Below are 19,476 nucleotides of genomic sequence, written 5' to 3'. Positions count from 1 at the left end.
TAATCTACAGTTTTCTAATTTTTTTTTCTTTTTTCTTATTTTCCGTTTTCTATCAGCTTTTTTTTTTTTTTTTTTGGAATCTTATCTTCAGTTCTTTTTTCTTATTTTTCCATTTTTTTATTTTTTTTTCTTTTTCATTGTTTTCCTTTTTGTATCCCATATATATATTTTTTCTTATCTCCGATTTTTTTTTTTTAAATTTCCCTTTGTTTTCTATCGTATTTTTTATTTTTATTTTTTTACTTTTTATTGTTTATATTTGTTTTTCCCTTTTCTTTGTAACAGTGTTTGAACCATAAATATTTTTATTTGATTTTTTCTTTCTTTTATTGTTAATTTTTATTTTTCCTTTTCGTTTGTAACAATGTAAAGAAGTTCTAAGCATGTGGCATGACTATATCACTTTTTTCTTCAAGCAAAAAAAAAAAAAAAAAGACTATGTCATTTTTTTCTTTTATTTATTTATTTATTTATTTTTTGGGAGTGACATGACTATGTTTATAACATTTAAAAATTAAAAATTTGATTGTTATGCCAATATACAATTTTGTTTATTGTTTGAAAATATTATATTAAACTTGTAGAATTTAATTTCCTAGTCGATATAAATAGTTATTATACAATACAATTCCAAATTCCAATAGTTATTTTATATATATATATATATATATATATTATAAATCTATTTGTTTGAAACTCACATCTAAGAATTAATTATACATATAGTTTAATAGCTTCTTAAAAAAATCAATAACTGATTAATTAAAACATAATTGATTGATATGAGTGTGGCACAGCTGCTGGTCATACAAGGAGTGGAGAAACATAGTTCTAGAAATAACTATAAATCAATGAAAACTTAAGTATGTACAATCAACAAAAATATATATATACATATATACAGTCCGTCTATGGTGCGGACGGTCCTCATGCGGACCACAGTATTGGTGACAGTTTTTCATAGTATTGGTGACGATTTTCTAAAAACCATCGTTAATACTATGAAAAACCGTCACTAATATTGGGGTTCTCATGCAGACTGTCCTCACCATAGAATTTCCATACATATATATACCTATATATATGTTTATTGTAATGTGAATGAATTAATAATAATAATGCAAGATTTGAAAAATATAGAAGTATGAAAAAAAAAAATTCCATATATGTATATGCAACATGTAGAAAACTATTAATAATATTCAAAAAATTCAAAAAAATAAAAAGTAAAAAAAATTTCAAAATTGTTTAAAAATAATTTTGAAAACTATTTAGCCAAATATATTTTTTGTTTTCAAAACCTGTTTTTCAAACACGACTTGCTAAATACTTTTTTTTTGGTAAAATAATAAAATAGCATTTTCTATTCTTTATTTTGAAAATAAAAAAATAAAAAACATGCCCATGCAGGCCAAATTCTCCAGCTGGTTTTATTTTGTTTTGTTTTTTTGTTTTTTTGTTTTTCTTTTTTCCATCTTAAATCATCAATTCCTAACTAAATGAAAATAGTTTCATTTTATATCAAAACTGGTATGACTTTTTAATAAAAAAATCAATTTCTAAGGAATAATACCACCATTAAAGTATTTGATTATTTATTTATGCATGGAAGAAAAGAAGGGTGGTGCGAGATAGTATTAGCCATATTGAAAGTAACTTGAAATTAAGTTGAATTTTACAACATATGTAACATTTACATCTGCATATTGGTTCTGCAATCTTTTAGACAGAGCATGAAGATGAAGATTGAAGACTTTAGTTCATCAAGTTTTGATTGTTCTGTTCCAAAGAGGGCAACATTTTGAGGGAAGCATATCCTTTAGGACTTGCCTCTAGTGTATCCAAAAATAATAAACACCAATAGACAAAGAAATTGAAGAAAGATGATACTTAAAATTAAGGGCTACTAATGCTTGGAAGGGTGTACTCAAAACCCAAGTTTTTCTTCAAGACTAAAAGAAAGCTTGAAAAATTCACCAGCCAAGCTTTATTGGCTACCCTAAGCTACCAAAACCTAATTAACGACCATTGAATTGTTTATTAAAGGTAGAAAGATCTTTTTTTTTTTAAGTTATTTTATTTTTTTATTCAGTGACTTCCATTTTTATCATATTCCCTCACAAAACAAATTCTACAAATAGTCCTTGAGAAAAACAGAATAGAAGATGCCAAATGCTGACACACACAATGGTATCATTTCTGGTTTTTGTAAGGCTTCCAGTTCGTAGCTGAATCTTAAAGATATTGGGAAAACATGAATGAATAAATGTTGTGCCTTTTAAAACTTAAAACTTCAGATGGGAAGGCATTTTGTCAGAGAAAGGTGGATCCGAATATTTGCCAGTGAGTATTTGCGAAGCAACATACTGATTTGCTGCCTCTGTGAAATGAACACCATCCCAACTGATATACTCGGTACTAGAACTGCACGCTTTGGCTGTGACAGATGTTCCATTTATAATCTGTGTCTGACCACACATAATTTGTCTATCAAAGTTGAATGGTGGACCTCCATATCCACAGCAAGCCAGCTTAGGGTTTTTAAATCCTGCACATTGTTGTTCCCAACAAAACCAAAATCGAGGCATAATACTGTCATAAACGAAAATCTTATATGACAGATGAAGTTGAGGCCATCATAAGTTCATAATATATTTGTAGTAGAAATGTAATGTGATATAAGTAGATCATAGTCTGTATGGCAGTCCTAAAAAACATAGTTGTGGTGAATTATTTTCTATGTTTTTTAGCATTGCCAATCAGAAAACAAACAATAATGATAGACCAAAACAACTAACATAGTGACAAGTTGGAGAAGACACTAACCATATTGGGAGTAATTTGCAATTAAATTGGATTTTATGGTAAAAATATCAACATATATGATATTTGCATCTGCATATTGATCCTGCGACTTCTTACAGAGAGCATGAAGCCTCAGATTGAAAACTTTAGCAGCTTCATTGTTGGAGCTGACACATGCTAGTTCATCAAGCTTTGATGGGTCAGTTCCAAATGTGGAAAGTATGCCAGGATAACATCCTTGAGGACCGGTATTGTGTATCCAAAAATTCCTGGCACCTTGGTCATATAGTGTCTGTAAATCATGAAGCAAAAAGAGTGGTAAATCAGTGATCAATTAATTTTATGAGTTACTTAGTTCCAAAAGTAGAACTCGTCATTTGTCTAATGTTGATGAAGCTTACCTTTATTCCTGTTTCTACTTCTAATAAAATGGTAGGAATCCAGGCAAGTATCTCATCCAATGTTTTGGTGTAAAATGCAAGAGTCAGATCATTCTGGCCTATGTCAATTATGTAGAGCCCCTTCTGAAAACTGCTTTCCGTTGGCAAATGCTTATCAATATTTGTATCTGAAAACAAATAAGAACGTTTGGATTTGTTTCAAACATTCTAACAGAAGTTGTATGCATAAATATATATATATATATGAGATAAATATCAATGCCGACTCAGCTCTCTAGAAGAATCTGGAGTCATCTTGTTTTATCTTTAAGAATGGAGAACAGCTAGTGTCTTCGGAGTGATGGAAAAAAAAAATTCTATAATTAAATATTAATATACTATATATCTAGAATCAACCAAGCAACCGACCCTCACCACCATAAAAAGGTGATGATGTATGACTTTTTGCCTTGTCCAACAATAATGGAAAATAAGAGAGTGAGTGCTTTACGAGTGTGTGAGTGTGCGTGGTTTGAATGAGAAGAGTGTGAAAAGATGTTTTGTGTCCTAGTGTACGCCAAAAGTCAAGTGAGTGTGTGTGCGCGGCTCATTTATGTGAGTGAGTATGTTGCTCTCTTTTTACATGTGAGTGTACCAAATTTTTATAAATTAATAAAAATCAATATGTCCTCTGTCTCCAACAATATATATATAATTGTTTGTGTTGAAGGAAATATGCAACATTAGTATAAGTTTCACTCAATCATAGCTTAAGATTGAAAAATGTAGCAGGAATACACCTTTAGCTAGCAATTCAAGAACCCGGGTCTTAAATCGGATGAACTGGTCCACCTGGACTCCAAATGTAAAAGGGCAGCTTGCTGCTACAGCTGCCGGGAGTATGGTAGACCCTCCAGCAGCAAAATTGCAACCTTTTCGGAAACTTGGCATTCCGATTGAATCCAAATAGGGATTTAGAAATGGAAGATCCATTGCCTCCACTGCAGTAATGTATCAATCCAAATAAAAAAGCAGGAAGAAATACATCCAAAAACCAAAACAATAAACTTCAAAAAAAAAAAAAAAAAAGGAAAAAAAAGAGGGGAAAACAGGGGAACTTGAAAAGACGTTCATATATCACTGTATTTTCCACTTGGTTTTTTATTGCATGCAAGTAAAAGGGGTGAGAATTTTACTGAGAAAATCTACAATCAGACGGCCATCAGAAAGCCTCCCAGAAGGGGTTTTGAAGTATAGATGCCCATTAGGCGGGTCCAAGTGGAAACCTATACCAGCAACAAGTCCACCGGTGTCCGAGTTTGAATCACCAAAGTTGAAAACAGCTGGATAATTGTAGTCTCTGGAACTTGAAAGCGGCAAAAGAATTGAGGAGAAGATAATAATTTGGATAAGCAAGGTCTTGGAAACCATTGGATGGTTGCTTCTAATCTCTTTCACATTTCACCCATGTACCAGCTACCAAATGCTATGTATGGTCAGATAAAAAAATAGACCAAAATAAAAAGATCAGCAAATTATAGCTTACACAATCGCTCGTGATTCAACATAATTCACGTGTGACAAGTACTTAGTACCACCTTCAGCAGTGTATTTGGTGGGGCATATGCCTTCCCTTTTTTGTAACTTTTGCATACTTAAGGATGGAAAGAGGCGAGTCTGCTAGTTTTTGGTGCCAAGCTAGCTTGTGGGCTTGGTTGCCTTTTGTTTAGAATTCTTGGTAAATGGTATTTGGAAAGTAGCGATACTAATTGTCCATTTATATTAACGGAGTTAGCTTTAACTACAAGTGTTCGGAAGCAAATAAAAGAGGTGGACACCATGCTTTAAACTATTTATCATCTTTTATTTTGAATGGGTTCACCATATAAATGGATAATGATGTGGAAAGTCTGTTGTGCTAAATAATTTCTCCATTATAAAAGCAAGCTTGATTAAAATATCCTTCCATCAAAAAGTTTGGATATAGTACACTTGTAAGAGTTCATTTCTGATGATTCTGGTTATCTGGTTTATTATATTTTAGTTGGTGGAGAGTCTCCACTTTCCATAGCTACACTTTTTAATATCACCATTACTAAAGTAACTATATGTTGGGGAAGAAATAAACCATTTCTATTATATTAATGACAAACAAAACAAATACATGAACACAATTCATACATGCAGGGGGACCCATACACATAATAGCATTTGAGACTCTTTTACCACTTAAAACACCTAGCATACGTTATTGACTCTTATATACTTTACACTGATACATGGGAGCTCTCTCTTTCTAGGAGCCTACTCTACTCAACTGAGTAGCTCACCAGGCGTGGAAGCCAAAGTTTCCTTTTATACTTTCTATTGTCGGTTGCTTTGGCCGACTCTTACATCTTCTAGACTTCTCCACTGTGCCTTGCTCTCATCCTCAATTTTAGATATTTTTCTCACAAATTCCAATGCTCTACTTGCCAACCAAGTATACCAAATATACTAGTCAATTCTAAAGCCTTATAAGTCAATATTGATCCTTCACTGTACATGAACAAGAATGTGATATGCCATTTAAAAAAAACAAATGTTTATGAAAGGTAGCATGGCTATCTTTTATTCAGTCACTGTCATTTAATTTTATCGCATTACATGTACATGGGGCACGTTCGGATGGTTCAAGGTGTATTTGGGTGGTTTCTGTTTCTCTTGGGTTGTCTCTCGGGATTTCAAAGGCTCTCTCATTTCCATTCACTCCCTTAGAGAGGATTGTTATTTCACGGAAGTGGGGGAGCTGATGGCTATTGCTAGAGGTCTCTCTTTCGCTAAGGATGAAGGTTGGAGGTTTGTCAGATGTGAAAGTGATGTTAGAAGTGTGGTTCAGGGCCATTCAAATGGCAGAAACTGGTTCCCTCCATTGGTCTGCCGAAGTTCTAATGAAGAAACTGCTTGATCTTGACTCTGTTGAGTTTTGTTTGGGTTCCCAGAACCTTCAATAAACTTGTCCACATGGCTTCTAATTGGGCCCTAATAAATTCTTTTCAGGGTTTCTTAAACCCCTGAACTAATTTGTATTAATTTTGTTACTAAAGAGAGAGGCTTCTTTGCTACCTCTTGATCCTGGGGCGCGCCCCATTGCTTGGCTTATAAAACCTATATTTCTTGATTTAAAAAAATAAAAATTAAAATTAAAAAAAAAGGTGCATTTGGGAAAGCTTATCAATTTTTCTCATATTTTTTGCCTAATATAAATATTAAAAATATGAGAAAATTTAATCATTTTGTTTTTCTCATATTGTTCATAAATCGAGAGAGCTCGTCAGATTTTCTCAATTTTTAAACTTGTGTTAGTCAATTTAAAAATCCATTTAGATATTAAATTAATGTAAAACAAATTATAAATGGAAGATCCAATGTGAAATATTTCAAATTCCAAATTCCTGCTTACAACTAGACCAAAACAACAAAAAAAAAAAAATGAGAGCTGATTTCCTACTCAACGTGTCAGCATAGATATTAAATACCGATAGACAGAGATAAGATAACAGTCTACATTAAGGGCAATTTAATGCATGGAATGGTGTAATCAAAACACCAAGTTTCTCTTTAAGACCAAAAGAGCTTGGAGAATTCAACTACTTAGCTTTAATTGGCTCCTTTATGTCATTAAAACCTATTTACGGAAAACGATTGCATTGTTTGCTAAAGGTAGAAAGCCTTTGTATTATTCAGTCACCTCCATTTTTATCACATTGCCTTATAAAAACAAATACATAGTAACTGCAAAGACTATAAGTAGTTTTTGAGAGTCCAATGCCAATGCTGGCATAGAATAGTACCATTTCAGGTTCTTGTTAGGCTTACAGTTAGTAGCATAATTTTAAATGTTGTTCCTTTTAAAACTTGATCTTCAGAAGTAAACATATTTTTTATCTGAGAAGGGTGGTGAAGAATATTTCCCTGTAAGTATTTGCGAAGCAACATATTTATTTGCTGCCTCTGTGAAATGAACACCATCCCAACTGATATACTCAGCACTGTTACTGCAAGCTTTGGCTGTGACTGAAGTTCCATTTAAAACCTTTGTCTGACCACAAGTAATTTCAATATTATAGTTGAATGGTGGACCTCCATAACCACAGCAAGCCATCTTAGGTTGTTTAAATCCTGCACATTGTTGTTCACAACAAAGTCAATATCAAGAGCTTCTTAATACAGCCATAAACGAAAACCTTATGTGGCAGATGAAGTTGAGGGCCATCATAACATATTGGTAGAAGAAACGTAATGTGGTATAAGTGGATGGTAGTCTGTATGGCAGCCGAAAAAACATAGTTGTGGTGAATTATTTTCTTTGCAGTTCAGCATTGCCAGTCAAAAACAAACAGTTATGATAGGCCAAAATATCTGTCCTCTACTTGATCAGTGAGTGAAATCAGAACAACAAACATAGTCATAATCTCTAAGAGATACTAACCATATTGAGAGTAATTTGCAACTAAATTGGATTTTATGGCGAAAATATCCACATAAGTAACATTTGCATCTGCATATTGACCCTGCAATTTTTTACAGAGAGCATGAAGCTGCAGATTGAAAACTTTGGCAGCTTTATTGAAGGAGCTGACACATCCTAGTTCATCGAGCTTTGATGGGTCGGTTCCAAATAGGGAGAGTATGGCAGGCAAACATCCACTAGGACCGGTATTGTGTATCCAGAAATTCCGGGCCCCTTGGTCATATAATTTCTGTAAATCAAGCCAATAAGTCAAGAAAAGAGTGTCAAATCAATGATCAATTAATATTATATGAGTTTTGAGTTAGAAAATAGAACACATCAATTTGTCTATTGTCGATGAAACTTACCGTTATTCCTGTTTCGAATTCTAATAAAATGGTAGGAATCGAGGCAAGTATCTCATCCAATGTTTTGTTTAAAAATGCAACAGACAGATCATTCTGGCCTAAATCAAACATGTATAGCCCCTTCTGGAAAGAGCTTTCGGTTGGTACATACTTACCAATATTTGTATCTGAAAACAAATAAGACCATTTTAGTTTTTTTTTTTTTTTTTTTTAAAAAAGGAAATATGCATCAATGGTATAAGTTTCACGCAATCGTAGCTTAAGATTGAAAAATGTTGCAGGAATTCACCTTTAGCTAGCAATTCAAGAAGCCGGGTCTTAAATCTGATGAACTGATCCACCTGAACTCCAAATGAAAATGGGCGTGATGGTGCAGTTGCAGGGAGTATAGTAGAGCGTGAAGCTGCAAAATTGCACCCTTTTTGGAAACTTGGCTCTCCGATTGAATCCAAATAGGAATTTAGAAACGGAAGACCCAGTCCATCCACTGCAATATTAATATACCAATCCAAGTAAGGACAGGAAGAAATGTTTTATACATCCAAAACAATAAACTTAACAGGGCAAAACAGGGGAAAATGAAGGACAGTAGCAGAACAGAACTCCAAGAAAACAATATTTACTAAGAAATTCAATGATGAGAGGGTGATCACAGTGTTTCACAAATGGATTTTGAAATCACCTGGATACAACACTGTGGTTTCAGAATTTCAATAGCCAAAGTTGAACAAAAAAGCATGGAACATTGAAGTGAATTGATTTGAAGTGCAACCGCAATACGTATGAAAACAGAGGAAAACAAGGAAAAATGAAGAACAGTAGCTGAACAGAACTCCAAGAAACAATATTTACTAAGAAATTTAATGTTGAGAGGGTAATCACAGTATTTCCGAAATGGTTTTCAAAATCAGGCAGATAAAATACCATCGGTTTCATAATTTCGACAGCCAAAGTTGAAAAAAAGCATGCAAACTTTGAAGTGAATGGATTTAGAGTGCAACTGCTATACTTATGAAAACTCAGGAAAACAGGGGAAAAATGAAGGACAGTAGCCGAACAGAACTTCAAGAAACGATATTTACTAAGAAATTCAATGATGAAAGGATAATCACAGACATTCCCAAATGGTTCTTGAAATCAGGAAGATACAATACAGTCGGCTTCAGAATTTCAGTAGCCAAAGTTGAAAAAAAAAAAAAAAAAAAAAAAAAAAAAAAAAAACTCATGAAAGATATCATAAGTATGGCAGTTGCACTTCAAATCCATTACTTCAAAGTTCCATGCACCTTTTTTTTTTTGAAAGATATCATAAGTATGGCAGTTGCACTTCAAATCCATTACTTCAAAGTTCCATGCACCTTTTTTTTTTTTTTTTTTTTTGGGGTAGTGAAGCAATTCTTGTTTGGGAGGAAGAGATTTTCATTACTTCGCAAAACATATAAATTTTCAAGTAAAAGGGTGAGAAATTTTACTGAGAAAGTCTACAATTAGACGACCATCACATTCCCTCTCAGAAGAAGTGTTGAAGAATTTCTGTCCATTAGGAGGGCCTATGAGCAGACCCATACCAGCAGCAAATTCACCAGTGTCAGAGTTTGAATCACCAAAGTTGAAAACTGCAGGATAATTGAGATCTGCAGAATTTGAAAGTGGCAAAAAAATGGAGCATAAGGTAACAATTTGTACAATCAAGGTCTTAGATGCCATGATGGTTGCTCCAAAACCAACTAGCAAATAGCAATATAAAGCTGACCAGAAAAATAAAAAGTCAGCATTATATAGCTCACAGAATCTCTCATGATCCTACAGAACTCACATGTGACAAGTAGCTATTGGTAGATATTTATTTAAAATTATTATATTTTTAATATTATTAATTATTTTCTTCGTTATGTGTTTACTAGGTTTTAACGGTTTGTTTACCATTTATAATAAATTTATTTTATTATCGTAAACGGTTCTTCAAATTGTACAGACATTAATAATAATAATAATAAATAAAAAATCAATCCCTAAGGCATAATACCACCGTTGAAGTATTTGATTTTTTTTATTTAATTTTTTTCATTTTGTGCATGGAAGAAAAGAAGGGCGGCGAGAGATATTGACCATATAGAAAATACTTTGAAATTAAGTTGGATTTTACAACATATGTAATCGAAGTTGATTGGTGGACCTCCATATCCACAGCAGGTCATCACAGGTTGTTTAAATCCTGCACATTGTTGTTACACAAAAAATCAATTTCTGGGGCTGAATACCTCCATTGAGGAAAATCTATGTGACAGATGAAGTTGATTACCATCGTGGTCATGGTGTAAATTATCTAGAACATTGGATACTGATATTCCATGAACAACTATGAAACAAAGAAATATAAATGCATATTTCAAAAGAAAAAAACATGTTTATCATGAACATATTAGTAGCAGCAGTATAAGATAATGCGATATAAGTAGATCATAGTCTGTATGACAACCAAACAAATAGTTGTGGTGAATTATTTTTCTTTTTAGCATAGCCAGTCAAAAATAAACAATTATTATGCACCAACATAATTGCCCTCTGCATTACATATGAAAGAGTAAAATCAAAACAATAAACAAAGCACAGGTAGTAAGAGATACTAACCATATTGAGAGTAATTTGCAATTAAGTTACATTTTATGGTATAAATTCAAAGTATGTAATTTTTGCATATTTTTGCATCTGCATATTGACCCTGCAACTTTTACAGAGAGCATGAAGCTGCAGATTGAAAACTTTAGCGGTTTCATTGTGGGAGCTGACAAATCCTAGTTCATCAAGCTTCGATGTGTCAATTCCAAAGAGGGCAACATTGTGAGTATAGCATCCTTGAGGACTGGAATTCTGTATCCAAAAGTTCCAAGCCCCTTGGTCATATAGTTTCTGTAAAGCAAGCCAACCAATCAAGCAAAATGACAAATCAAAGATCAACTTATTATATATAAATTTTTGTAATGCGGAAGTACTAATCGTCCTTTCTCTAGTGTAAATGAAGCTTAAACTTTATTCCTGTTTCAAATTCTAATAAAATGGTTGGAATCCAGGGAAGTATCTCATCCAATGACTTGGAATAAAATGCAATAGTCAGATCATTGTTGCCTGTATCAAACATGTTGAGTCCCTTCTGGAAAGAGTTTTCCATCGGTATATACATATCAATATTCGTTTCCCAAAACAAATAAGAACATTTGGATTTCTGTCAAACATTCCAACTTAAGTTGCATATATATATATATATATATATATATGTATATTTGGTTGAAGGAAATATGCATCAATGCAATAACTTTCTTGCAATCATATCTCAAGATTGAAAGATTTGCATGAACACGCCTTTGGCTAACCTTAAATCGGATGAACTGATCCACCTGAACTCCAAATGAAAATGGGCAACCTGACGCTGAAGTTGCTGCGAATATAGTAGTCCATGCAGCAACAAAATTGCACCCTTTTCGGAAACTTGGCATTCCGATTGAATCCAAATACGGATTTAGAAATGGCAGATCCATTGAAGGACAATGGCAGAACAGAGCTCCAAGACACAAGATTTACTAAGAAAGTCAATGATGGCAGGACAATCACAGCATTTCCCAGATGGTTTCAGAAATCCAGCAGATACAAGACTGCTGGTATCAGAATTTCAATACCAAAGTTGAAAAAATGGGTAGAATTTTGAAGTGCATGTGCTTATACTTCTTTGAAATCTCTCATGATTTTTGCAGTGAAACATTTTTGTTTGGCAGGAAAAGATTTTCACAACTTAGCACAACATATAAATATTCAAGTAGAAGGGTAAGAAATTTACTAAGAAATTCTACAATTTGACGACCATCACAAAGCGTCCCAGATGGATTTTGGAAGTATGTCTGTCCATTAGGTGGGACCAGATGGAAACCTAAACCAGCAACAAGTCCAGTAGTGTCCGAGTTCGAATCACCGAAGTTGAAAGCTGCAGGATAATTGAAGTCTGTGGAATTTGGATGTGGCAAAAGAATGGGGAATAAGGCACTAACTTGGCTAATCAAGGTCTTAGAAGCCATGGATGGTTGCTCCTAAACTCTTCACATTTGATCAAAGTCCCAAATTCGGCTGTACATTAGATTGGTGTTTATAGATCCTGTCATGACAAGTACATATGTTTTTTTTGTTTTGTTTTGTTTTTTCAATTGGCTTGTAATAATATCCACAGACATGCATAGACCCGGAGGGAATATAATGGATTACTTGTCATTTGGGCTGTCCCTACTGGGGGACTATAGTTTATGTAAGTTTACTTTGAATTGTTGAAAGACAAAAATGATATTCTTATGTTTATTTATTCAGCAATCTAGGTAGCTTCGATTACATTAATTGTATTTGATCGATATTATATTATGGAAAACTTAATGAGGTGTGTATAAATAGTTAAGACTTGCAAGCTTATCTAAATTCTTTCCTTTGTGTCTTTTTTTGTTTCTTTTTTTATGTTCTATTCATGTCTTTTTTCTTTCTTTCTTTTTTTTAATCAAAAGGGCAATTATTGCATAGACCATAAGTTATGAAAAATTCATTCTCTAGTAGGTTTTGTTTTGTTTTTGCTATTCTAGATATATAAAAAAAATATTAAAAAAAATAAATAATGACAAGATTACTGGGTAAGTATTTATATTTGTGTATTATCTTTTGTATTGATAATGTACAATATTATCTTTTGTATAGCTTGTTACAAAGTTTATCGAGCATAACTAGGCGTTGTAAACATATGTATTTATACTATGGTTTTTACTAATAAATTCCAAATATCTGTAAAATCTAAAAAGGTAGATAGTGATCAATTGCAGAAAACCAAATTGCACAGTGCCAATTGCATTGTTTATGAAAAGTAGCAAGGCTATCTCTATCCAATCACCTCCATTTTTATCACATTCCCCTAAAATAAACACCTAAATAGTAAGCGCAAAGACTTTAAATAGTATTCAAGAATAACAAAATCTAATAATAAAAGATGACCAGCAAATTGTGGCATTTCTGATTTTATAACTTAGATCTTCAGAAGGAAAGGCATTTCGTCTGAGACAGGTGGATCAGAATATTTTCCAGTTAGTATTTGGGAAGCAATATGTTGATTTGCAGCCTCTGTGAAGTGAATTCCATCCCAATTGACATATTCACTGCTGTTACTGCATGCTTTGGCTGCAGCTGAAGTTCCAGTGTGACCACAGGTATTTCGATTATCATAGTTCAATGGTGGTCCTCCATATCCACAGCAAGCCATAATAGGTTCTTTAAATCCTGCAGACAATATCTAGCTAAAATACCACCATTAAAGGGTTTTTTTTTTTTTTTTTTTTTTTTTTTCCCTTCATTTATGCATGGAAGAAAAAGGACTGTGAGAGATACTAACCATATTGAAAGTGATTTGAAATTAAGTTCGACTTTATGGTAAAAATATCAACATATGTAACATTTACATCTGCATATTCATTCTGCAATCTTTCACACAGAGCATGAAGATGCAGATTGAAAACTCTAGCAGCTTCATTGTGGAAGCTGACACATCCTAGTTCATCAAGCTTTGATGGGTCAGTTTGGAATTCGGCGATATTGCGAGGCAAGCATCCTTGAGGACCTGTGTTGTGTATCCAAAAATTCCTAGCTCCTTGGTCATATAGTTTCTGAAAAAATAAAAAAATAAAATTAAAAAAAATAGCAAGCCAAATGAATCAAACCAAAAATGAAAAATAAATGTATAATTACAATGTGAATGAAGCTTAACCTTTATTCCTGTTTCAAATTCTAATAAAACGTTAGGAATCCAGAGAAGTATCTCATCCAGTGATTTGGAATAGAATGCAAAAGTCAGATCATTCTGGCCTATATCAAACATGTAGAGCCCCTTCTGAAAAAAACTTTCCACTGGAATATATTTTTCAATCTTCTTATTAGCTGAAAATTAAACAAATAAGAGTTGGCTTTATATTTTGCTATTACATAACTTGCAAAGCACGTAACAAATGGGATTTGAGTTTTTGATGCATTCATAGTTCAAGATTGAAGATGATTCATGAACACACAAACACACTTACCTGTAGCTGTAGGTAACAATTCAAGAACCCGGGTCTTGAATCGGACAAACTGATCCACCTGAACTCCAAATGAAAATGGGCAGGTTGATCCTGCATGCGATGGGAGTATAGTAGATGCTGAAGCTGCAAAGTTACACCCTTTTTGGAAACTTGGCATTCCGATTGAATCCAGATATGGATTTAGAAATGGAAGCTCCATTGCATCCACTGGATATAAGAATGTACTACACCGATTAAAGGACATTAAAGAAATGCCTATACACCTAAGCAGAACAATAAATTAAAAAAAAAATAAAAAATAAAAAACAGAGTAAAACAGGGGAATATGAAGGACGGCAGCAGAACAGAGCATCATCAAGATAGATTTTTGATTTTGATTGCATGCATGGCATATAATAAATTAAAGGCAAAGGGTGAGAAATTTTACTGAGAAAGTCTACAATCAGACGACCATCACAAACCCTCCCAGAAGAGGTTTTGAAGAATTTGTGTCCATTAGGAGGGCCCACTAGCAAACCCATACCAGCAACAAGTCCACCAGTGTCAGAGTTTGAATCACCAAAGTTGAAAACTGCTGGATAATTGTAGTCTGCGGGATTTGAAAAAGGTAAGAGAAAGGAGGATAAGATTATCATTTGGATAAACAACGTCCTGGAAGCCATGGATGGCTTTGCTTTGTGAACTTCAAATGTGATCAAGAAAGAGAATAGAAAATTTACTGAGTTGGAGGCTTATTATATTTTTATATACAGAAGACCAGAGCTGATTTAATAATGATACTTTTGATCTGATGTTTTAACACGTGTACTTTGTAACAACAAATTTCTACGGGATAAGCTGACACGTACAAACAAGTACCAATGTACCTACTACCAATTATTTTTTATTTATATTTATTTATTTTTAGCTTCAAAACCAACTACCAAATTCAGCAATATATGACTATTATTTTATTATATACTTTATATAAATCTAGCAAAAGAAAAAATTTCAGCAATATATAATTATTTATTTTTATTTATTGTAAGTAGCTTATAGGACCTCTCTTGACAATGGCAGGTTTAGAGGTAGTACATATAGAAATTTGTAAATATAAGTTTGATTTGAATTATGAAAGCAAAATCATAATCTTTCTATTTTTTTTTTTTTTTTTTTTTGGTAAATAGCAAAATCATAATCTTGTATCTTTTACAAGCATTAAAAGAATTTATATATATTATCATATAGACGCTATTTTGTAATTCCAACAACACAAAGTCCAAGGCATGGATCCAAGCACAGAGAGAGAGAGGTCCTAGCCTCCTAGGCAGGCGTGGTTAAGAGGCATGTTTAATATTACCGAAAACTTGATGGCTAGTGTTATAAATGCTAGAAAGGCTTTAGCAGTAATAGACAAGCAAGCTTGGATTTTTCCTTCCATGGAGGGCTAAATTTCCTGCCTTGCTTTGCTCATCACCACGGTGTTATTCCAGTATTCTTTCCATATGCCCAGTTGAAATGAAAAAGAAAAAAACAAAAAAACAAAAACAAAAGGTAATGATTAATGGTTGTAGGACAATACAGTATAATTAGCCGTTTAAAATAAAACCTTGGATAAATATTCTAAATATTCTGTAGAGTTTACATATTTTATTTTGTTATTATAAAATAATTATACAGATTATTCAACTTACATTGTATATGAGTATCGATCTTATTGGATGACTTGGTACGTATATAATTTTTATTTCTTTATTTTTTCAATTCGTAGTTGCTCAGGCACAAAATTCTTTGCAAGCTGCAATGCATTTTCTGGTAGATAAAGTCTCGACTTTTAGTTATATCATTACCCCACATCAAAAATTTTGTAATGTTACCAAACTAAATTTAATGGGTCTGAATTAAACAGATAAAAGTAGTATAGAAAAGTCCAGAATTTATGTTTGCTTGGGGCCTTAGCTCCCCAGTTTCACCCCCCCCCCCCCCCCCCAAAAAAAAAAAAAAAAAATCCTAATTAGGTGGCAGATTGTAAAATCTCTAGGTGGTACAACAACACAATATCTAGCGGAGCTAGTTTAACTGCTTGCAAAGGACTATTATTTACTAGGCCATTTGCATTATTATATGGATAACCATGAATTTTAGATACACTCATTTTTTTTTTTTTTTTCTGTGGTAACACATGTCAACAAAGAATGTAATATGTGATAATAAAAGTAGCCAGCCATTCGCTTAGGTTAGTATTAGTAAGCTGCATGAGGCTAATTTTCAAATATTATGCCATGAAAAGTTATTTTTATCATTCTGTCAAAGGAGAAAACAAAAACTAAGAATGCCTGAATAAATCTTATGCATTAGACATGAAGTTTCTCTCCAGTCCCTTTAAACAGTGCATCGAATCTTTCACCACCTGTTATTTTACTGAATTTTTCTGACGCATATAGAATTATTAAAAAGGTGGCCTGACTTTATTAATTCAATCACCTATATTCGAATTACCATGTTCATTTTGGTGAAATTTGAATTATCATAATCTTTACAATAAAAAAATAGAAAATAAAAAAGAGACAGGAACAACCAACCATGCTTACTCATAGTATTCAAGAAACAGAAATTTAATGCATTCCAAATGATTAAGTACAATAGTAGCGTTTCTGGCTTCTGGGCATTAAGAATACAATTTCCAGACCTTAATTACTACGGGTATGGCGTGTTGTTATTGGTAAGTTAAGATATTGGGAGAAGGAAAGAATAAAATAATTATTATAGAATAACCATAGATTTATATGCCTTTAAAACTTGAGCTTAAGAAGGAAAGGCATTTTGTCTGAGAAAGGTGGATCAGAATATTTCCCAGTGAGTATTTGTGAAGAAACAAACTGATTTGCAGCCTCTGTGTAATGAATTCCATCCCAACTCACATATTCAGTGCTATCATTGCAACCTTTGGCTGTGACTGAAGTTCCATTCAAGATACTTGTCTGACCACAGGCAATTCGGCTATCATAGTTCAATGGTGGACCTCCATATCCACAGCAAGCCATTATAGGTTGTTCAAATCCTGCAGATTATTATTGTTCACACAAAATCAAATTTTCATATGATTTAAGTAGAAGGGAATGGTCTAATATGATAAACAAGAGCATGTTTGAGTTCTCATACATATGAATGTAAAATACTAAAATTATCTCCATGAAATCAAAAAGAAGAGGCAGAGTCATAAGTTGTAGGAGATACTAACCATATCTAGAGTAATTTCCAACTAAGTTGTATTTTATGGTATAAATATCAACATATGTAAAATTTGAATCTGCATATTGACCCTGTAATTTCTTAGAGAGAGCATGAAGCTGCAGATTGAAAATCTTTGCAGCTTGATTGTGGGAGCTGACACATCCTAGTTCATCAAGCTTTGAACGGTCAGTTCCAAATTTGGCTACATTCTGAGGCAAGCATCCAAGAGGACCTGTGTTGTGTATCCAAAAATTCCTAGCCCCTTGATCATATAATCTCTGAAAAGCAAGCCAATAAATCAAAAAAAGAGTAACAAATCAATATTTAATTCCATTAGAGTTTTCTGATGAGAAGATAGTAATCATTCTTTCTTCTGTGCCAACGAAGCTTACCTTTAGTCCTGTTTCAAATTCCAATAAAGTGGAGGGAATTGAGGCAACTATCTCATCAAAGGTTTTGCTGTAAAATGCACCAGCAAGATCATTCTGGCCTATATCAAACATGTAGAGTCCCTTCTCGAAAAAGTTTTCCATTGGCAGATACTTATCAATTTCCTTGTCTATAAACAAATAAAAAGGGTTTTTCCGTAAAAACAACTTTCATAAACTTTTTGGTTTAATGGGAAAATATGCATCAAGAGCATGGAATTTCCTACGGTTAATACAGTTAAAGGCTCAAGATTGATGATACCTTGGACGTACCTTTACCTAGCAATTGAAGAACCCGCTTCTTAAATCGAAGAAACTGATTCACCTGAACTCCAAATGAAAAAGGGCTGACTGATGCTGCGTTTGCCGGGCGTATAGTAGACCCAGCAGCTGCAAAATTGGACCCTTCTCGGAAACTGGGCAATCCAATTGAATCCAGATAGGCATTTAGGAATGGAAGATCCATTGCATCCACTGCAAAACATTATACCAAAACAAATAAGGACAAAAAGAAGCAAAAAAATTAACCAAAAAAAAAAAAAAAAGAGAAAAACAGGGGAATATGAAGGAATGTAGCAGAAAAGGGATTCAAGAACAAAGATTTACTAAGAAAATCAATGATGAGACGGCCATCACAATATCTCCCAGATGGTTTTTGGAAGTAATTCTGTCCATATGGTGGGTTAATGCTTTCGATCCCAGCAGAGATAAGAGCGCCGGTGTCGGAATTTGAATCACCAAAGTTGAAAACAGAAGGAACATTGAAATGAATGGATTTGGCGTTTGGAAAGCAGATGGAAAATGAGGTCAAGATCAGGAGAATACAGGCTCTGGAAGCCATGGACATTGCGCCAAAAAAAAAAAAAATAAAAGGAGGACAAAAAGTCTTTGTCTTTGCTAGGCAAGTGCCTTTCACTTTTGAGTACCAAATGGTCTAATTATATAAAATCTATAATGATAAAATATTTGTTGGGTGGCCTTATGTGTTTGGTGGTGTGGGTTTGCTTTCAATTTTGGAGGGACCAAAAAATAGTCATACAACAAAAAGTATCCTTCTTCTTCACTTCACATATTATGTAATGCATATATTTTCATTATTTGCATTAACATACATACATACATATATATATATATATATATATATAAGTAAAAGGGTTAGAAATGTACAGAGAAAATCTATAACCAGACGACCATCACAAGGCCTTCCAGATGGAGTTTTGAAATATGTCTGTCCATTAGGAAGGTCCAGGCGCCACCCTAAACCAGCAACAAGCTCACCAGTGTCAGAGTTTGAATCACCAAAATTGAAAACTGCAGGATAATCGAAATCTACAGCTTTTGCAAGAGATAAGAGAGTGGAGATTAAGGTGATAATTTGGATAATCAAGGTCTTGGAATCCATTGATACTGGTTTGGACTAATACACGCTGGTTTATTTTTTTTCAAGTACCAACTACCAAAATATAAACAGTATACCTTTCATGATAAAAGCATGTTTGGTGGTATATATGGTTATAGTATAAAGTTTACTTTGAATCATGGAAAAGCCAAAATGAAAGCAGAAGGCAAGCTTATGTTTTCCCTCATTTCACTTTTTTCTATGCAATTACGATGGTGTCCTTGTCTCTTTTTATCCACTAATAACATAGTTTGGATGAGATACTATACAAATAAGCTATCTAAGTAAGAGTCCAAATT

General features: G+C 33.3%; 4 protein-coding genes and 1 pseudogene across 12 annotated transcripts; all 5 read right to left on the bottom strand.

The window, feature by feature from the left end:
- Window positions 1-1,740: 1,740 nt before the first annotated feature.
- LOC107411993 (GDSL esterase/lipase At1g54790-like) lies at window positions 1,741-4,918 on the bottom strand. 2 transcript variants are annotated; one of them, XM_016019682.4, is made up of 6 exons: window positions 4,784-4,918; window positions 4,382-4,671; window positions 3,986-4,186; window positions 3,207-3,373; window positions 2,827-3,097; window positions 1,741-2,548 (listed from the first exon to the last, which is right to left on the bottom strand). In XM_016019682.4, exons 2-6 carry the CDS (start codon window positions 4,614-4,616, stop codon window positions 2,286-2,288), a joined length of 1,137 nt encoding a protein of 378 aa, XP_015875168.3. In that variant the 5' UTR covers window positions 4,617-4,671; window positions 4,784-4,918; the 3' UTR covers window positions 1,741-2,285. The 2 variants fall into 2 exon arrangements, with proteins under 2 accessions (XP_015875168.3, XP_060667746.1); XM_060811763.1 differs by having other exon boundaries at window positions 4,382-4,912.
- Window positions 4,919-6,937: 2,019 nt separating this feature from the next.
- Window positions 6,938-9,752, bottom strand: LOC107412004 (GDSL esterase/lipase At1g54790). The gene is made up of 4 exons (XM_060812150.1): window positions 9,518-9,752; window positions 8,335-8,532; window positions 8,046-8,212; window positions 6,938-7,927 (listed from the first exon to the last, which is right to left on the bottom strand). The coding sequence occupies exons 1-4, from the start codon at window positions 9,750-9,752 to the stop codon at window positions 7,652-7,654; spliced, it is 876 nt and encodes a 291-aa protein (XP_060668133.1). The 3' UTR covers window positions 6,938-7,651.
- A 20-nt stretch (window positions 9,753-9,772) lies between these two features.
- Window positions 9,773-12,112, bottom strand: LOC125421027 (GDSL esterase/lipase At1g54790-like; annotated as a pseudogene).
- Window positions 12,113-12,855: 743 nt separating this feature from the next.
- On the bottom strand, window positions 12,856-14,854 carry LOC107411961 (GDSL esterase/lipase At1g54790-like). Of its 4 annotated transcripts, none has more exons than XM_025070309.3 (5): window positions 14,565-14,854; window positions 14,138-14,344; window positions 13,828-13,997; window positions 13,456-13,726; window positions 12,856-13,343 (listed from the first exon to the last, which is right to left on the bottom strand). In XM_025070309.3, the coding sequence occupies exons 1-5, from the start codon at window positions 14,797-14,799 to the stop codon at window positions 13,093-13,095; spliced, it is 1,134 nt and encodes a 377-aa protein (XP_024926077.3). In that variant the 5' UTR covers window positions 14,800-14,854; the 3' UTR covers window positions 12,856-13,092. The 4 variants fall into 4 exon arrangements, with proteins under 4 accessions (XP_024926077.3, XP_060668297.1, XP_060668298.1 ...); XM_060812314.1 differs by having other exon boundaries at window positions 14,138-14,400; window positions 14,565-14,704; XM_060812315.1 differs by having other exon boundaries at window positions 14,138-14,361; window positions 14,565-14,687.
- Window positions 14,855-16,715: 1,861 nt separating this feature from the next.
- On the bottom strand, window positions 16,716-19,276 carry LOC107411979 (GDSL esterase/lipase At1g54790). Of its 5 annotated transcripts, none has more exons than XM_048467817.2 (6): window positions 19,255-19,276; window positions 18,946-19,035; window positions 18,052-18,252; window positions 17,743-17,909; window positions 17,358-17,628; window positions 16,716-17,177 (listed from the first exon to the last, which is right to left on the bottom strand). In XM_048467817.2, exons 1-6 carry the CDS (start codon window positions 19,259-19,261, stop codon window positions 16,909-16,911), a joined length of 1,005 nt encoding a protein of 334 aa, XP_048323774.2. In that variant the 5' UTR covers window positions 19,262-19,276; the 3' UTR covers window positions 16,716-16,908. The 5 variants fall into 5 exon arrangements, with proteins under 5 accessions (XP_048323774.2, XP_048323775.2, XP_015875154.3 ...); XM_048467818.2 differs by lacking the exon at window positions 19,255-19,276 and adding an exon at window positions 18,385-18,619 and having other exon boundaries at window positions 18,926-19,232; XM_016019668.4 differs by lacking the exon at window positions 19,255-19,276 and having other exon boundaries at window positions 18,946-19,232.
- Between the last annotated feature and the right edge of the window lie 200 nt (window positions 19,277-19,476).

This window comes from Ziziphus jujuba, chromosome 10 (genome assembly GCF_031755915.1).
Source record: "Ziziphus jujuba cultivar Dongzao chromosome 10, ASM3175591v1".
NCBI classification, from domain to species: domain Eukaryota; kingdom Viridiplantae; phylum Streptophyta; class Magnoliopsida; order Rosales; family Rhamnaceae; genus Ziziphus; species Ziziphus jujuba.
Note: the sequence above shows the minus strand (reverse complement) of the source record. Positions and strands in the feature narration are given on the sequence as shown.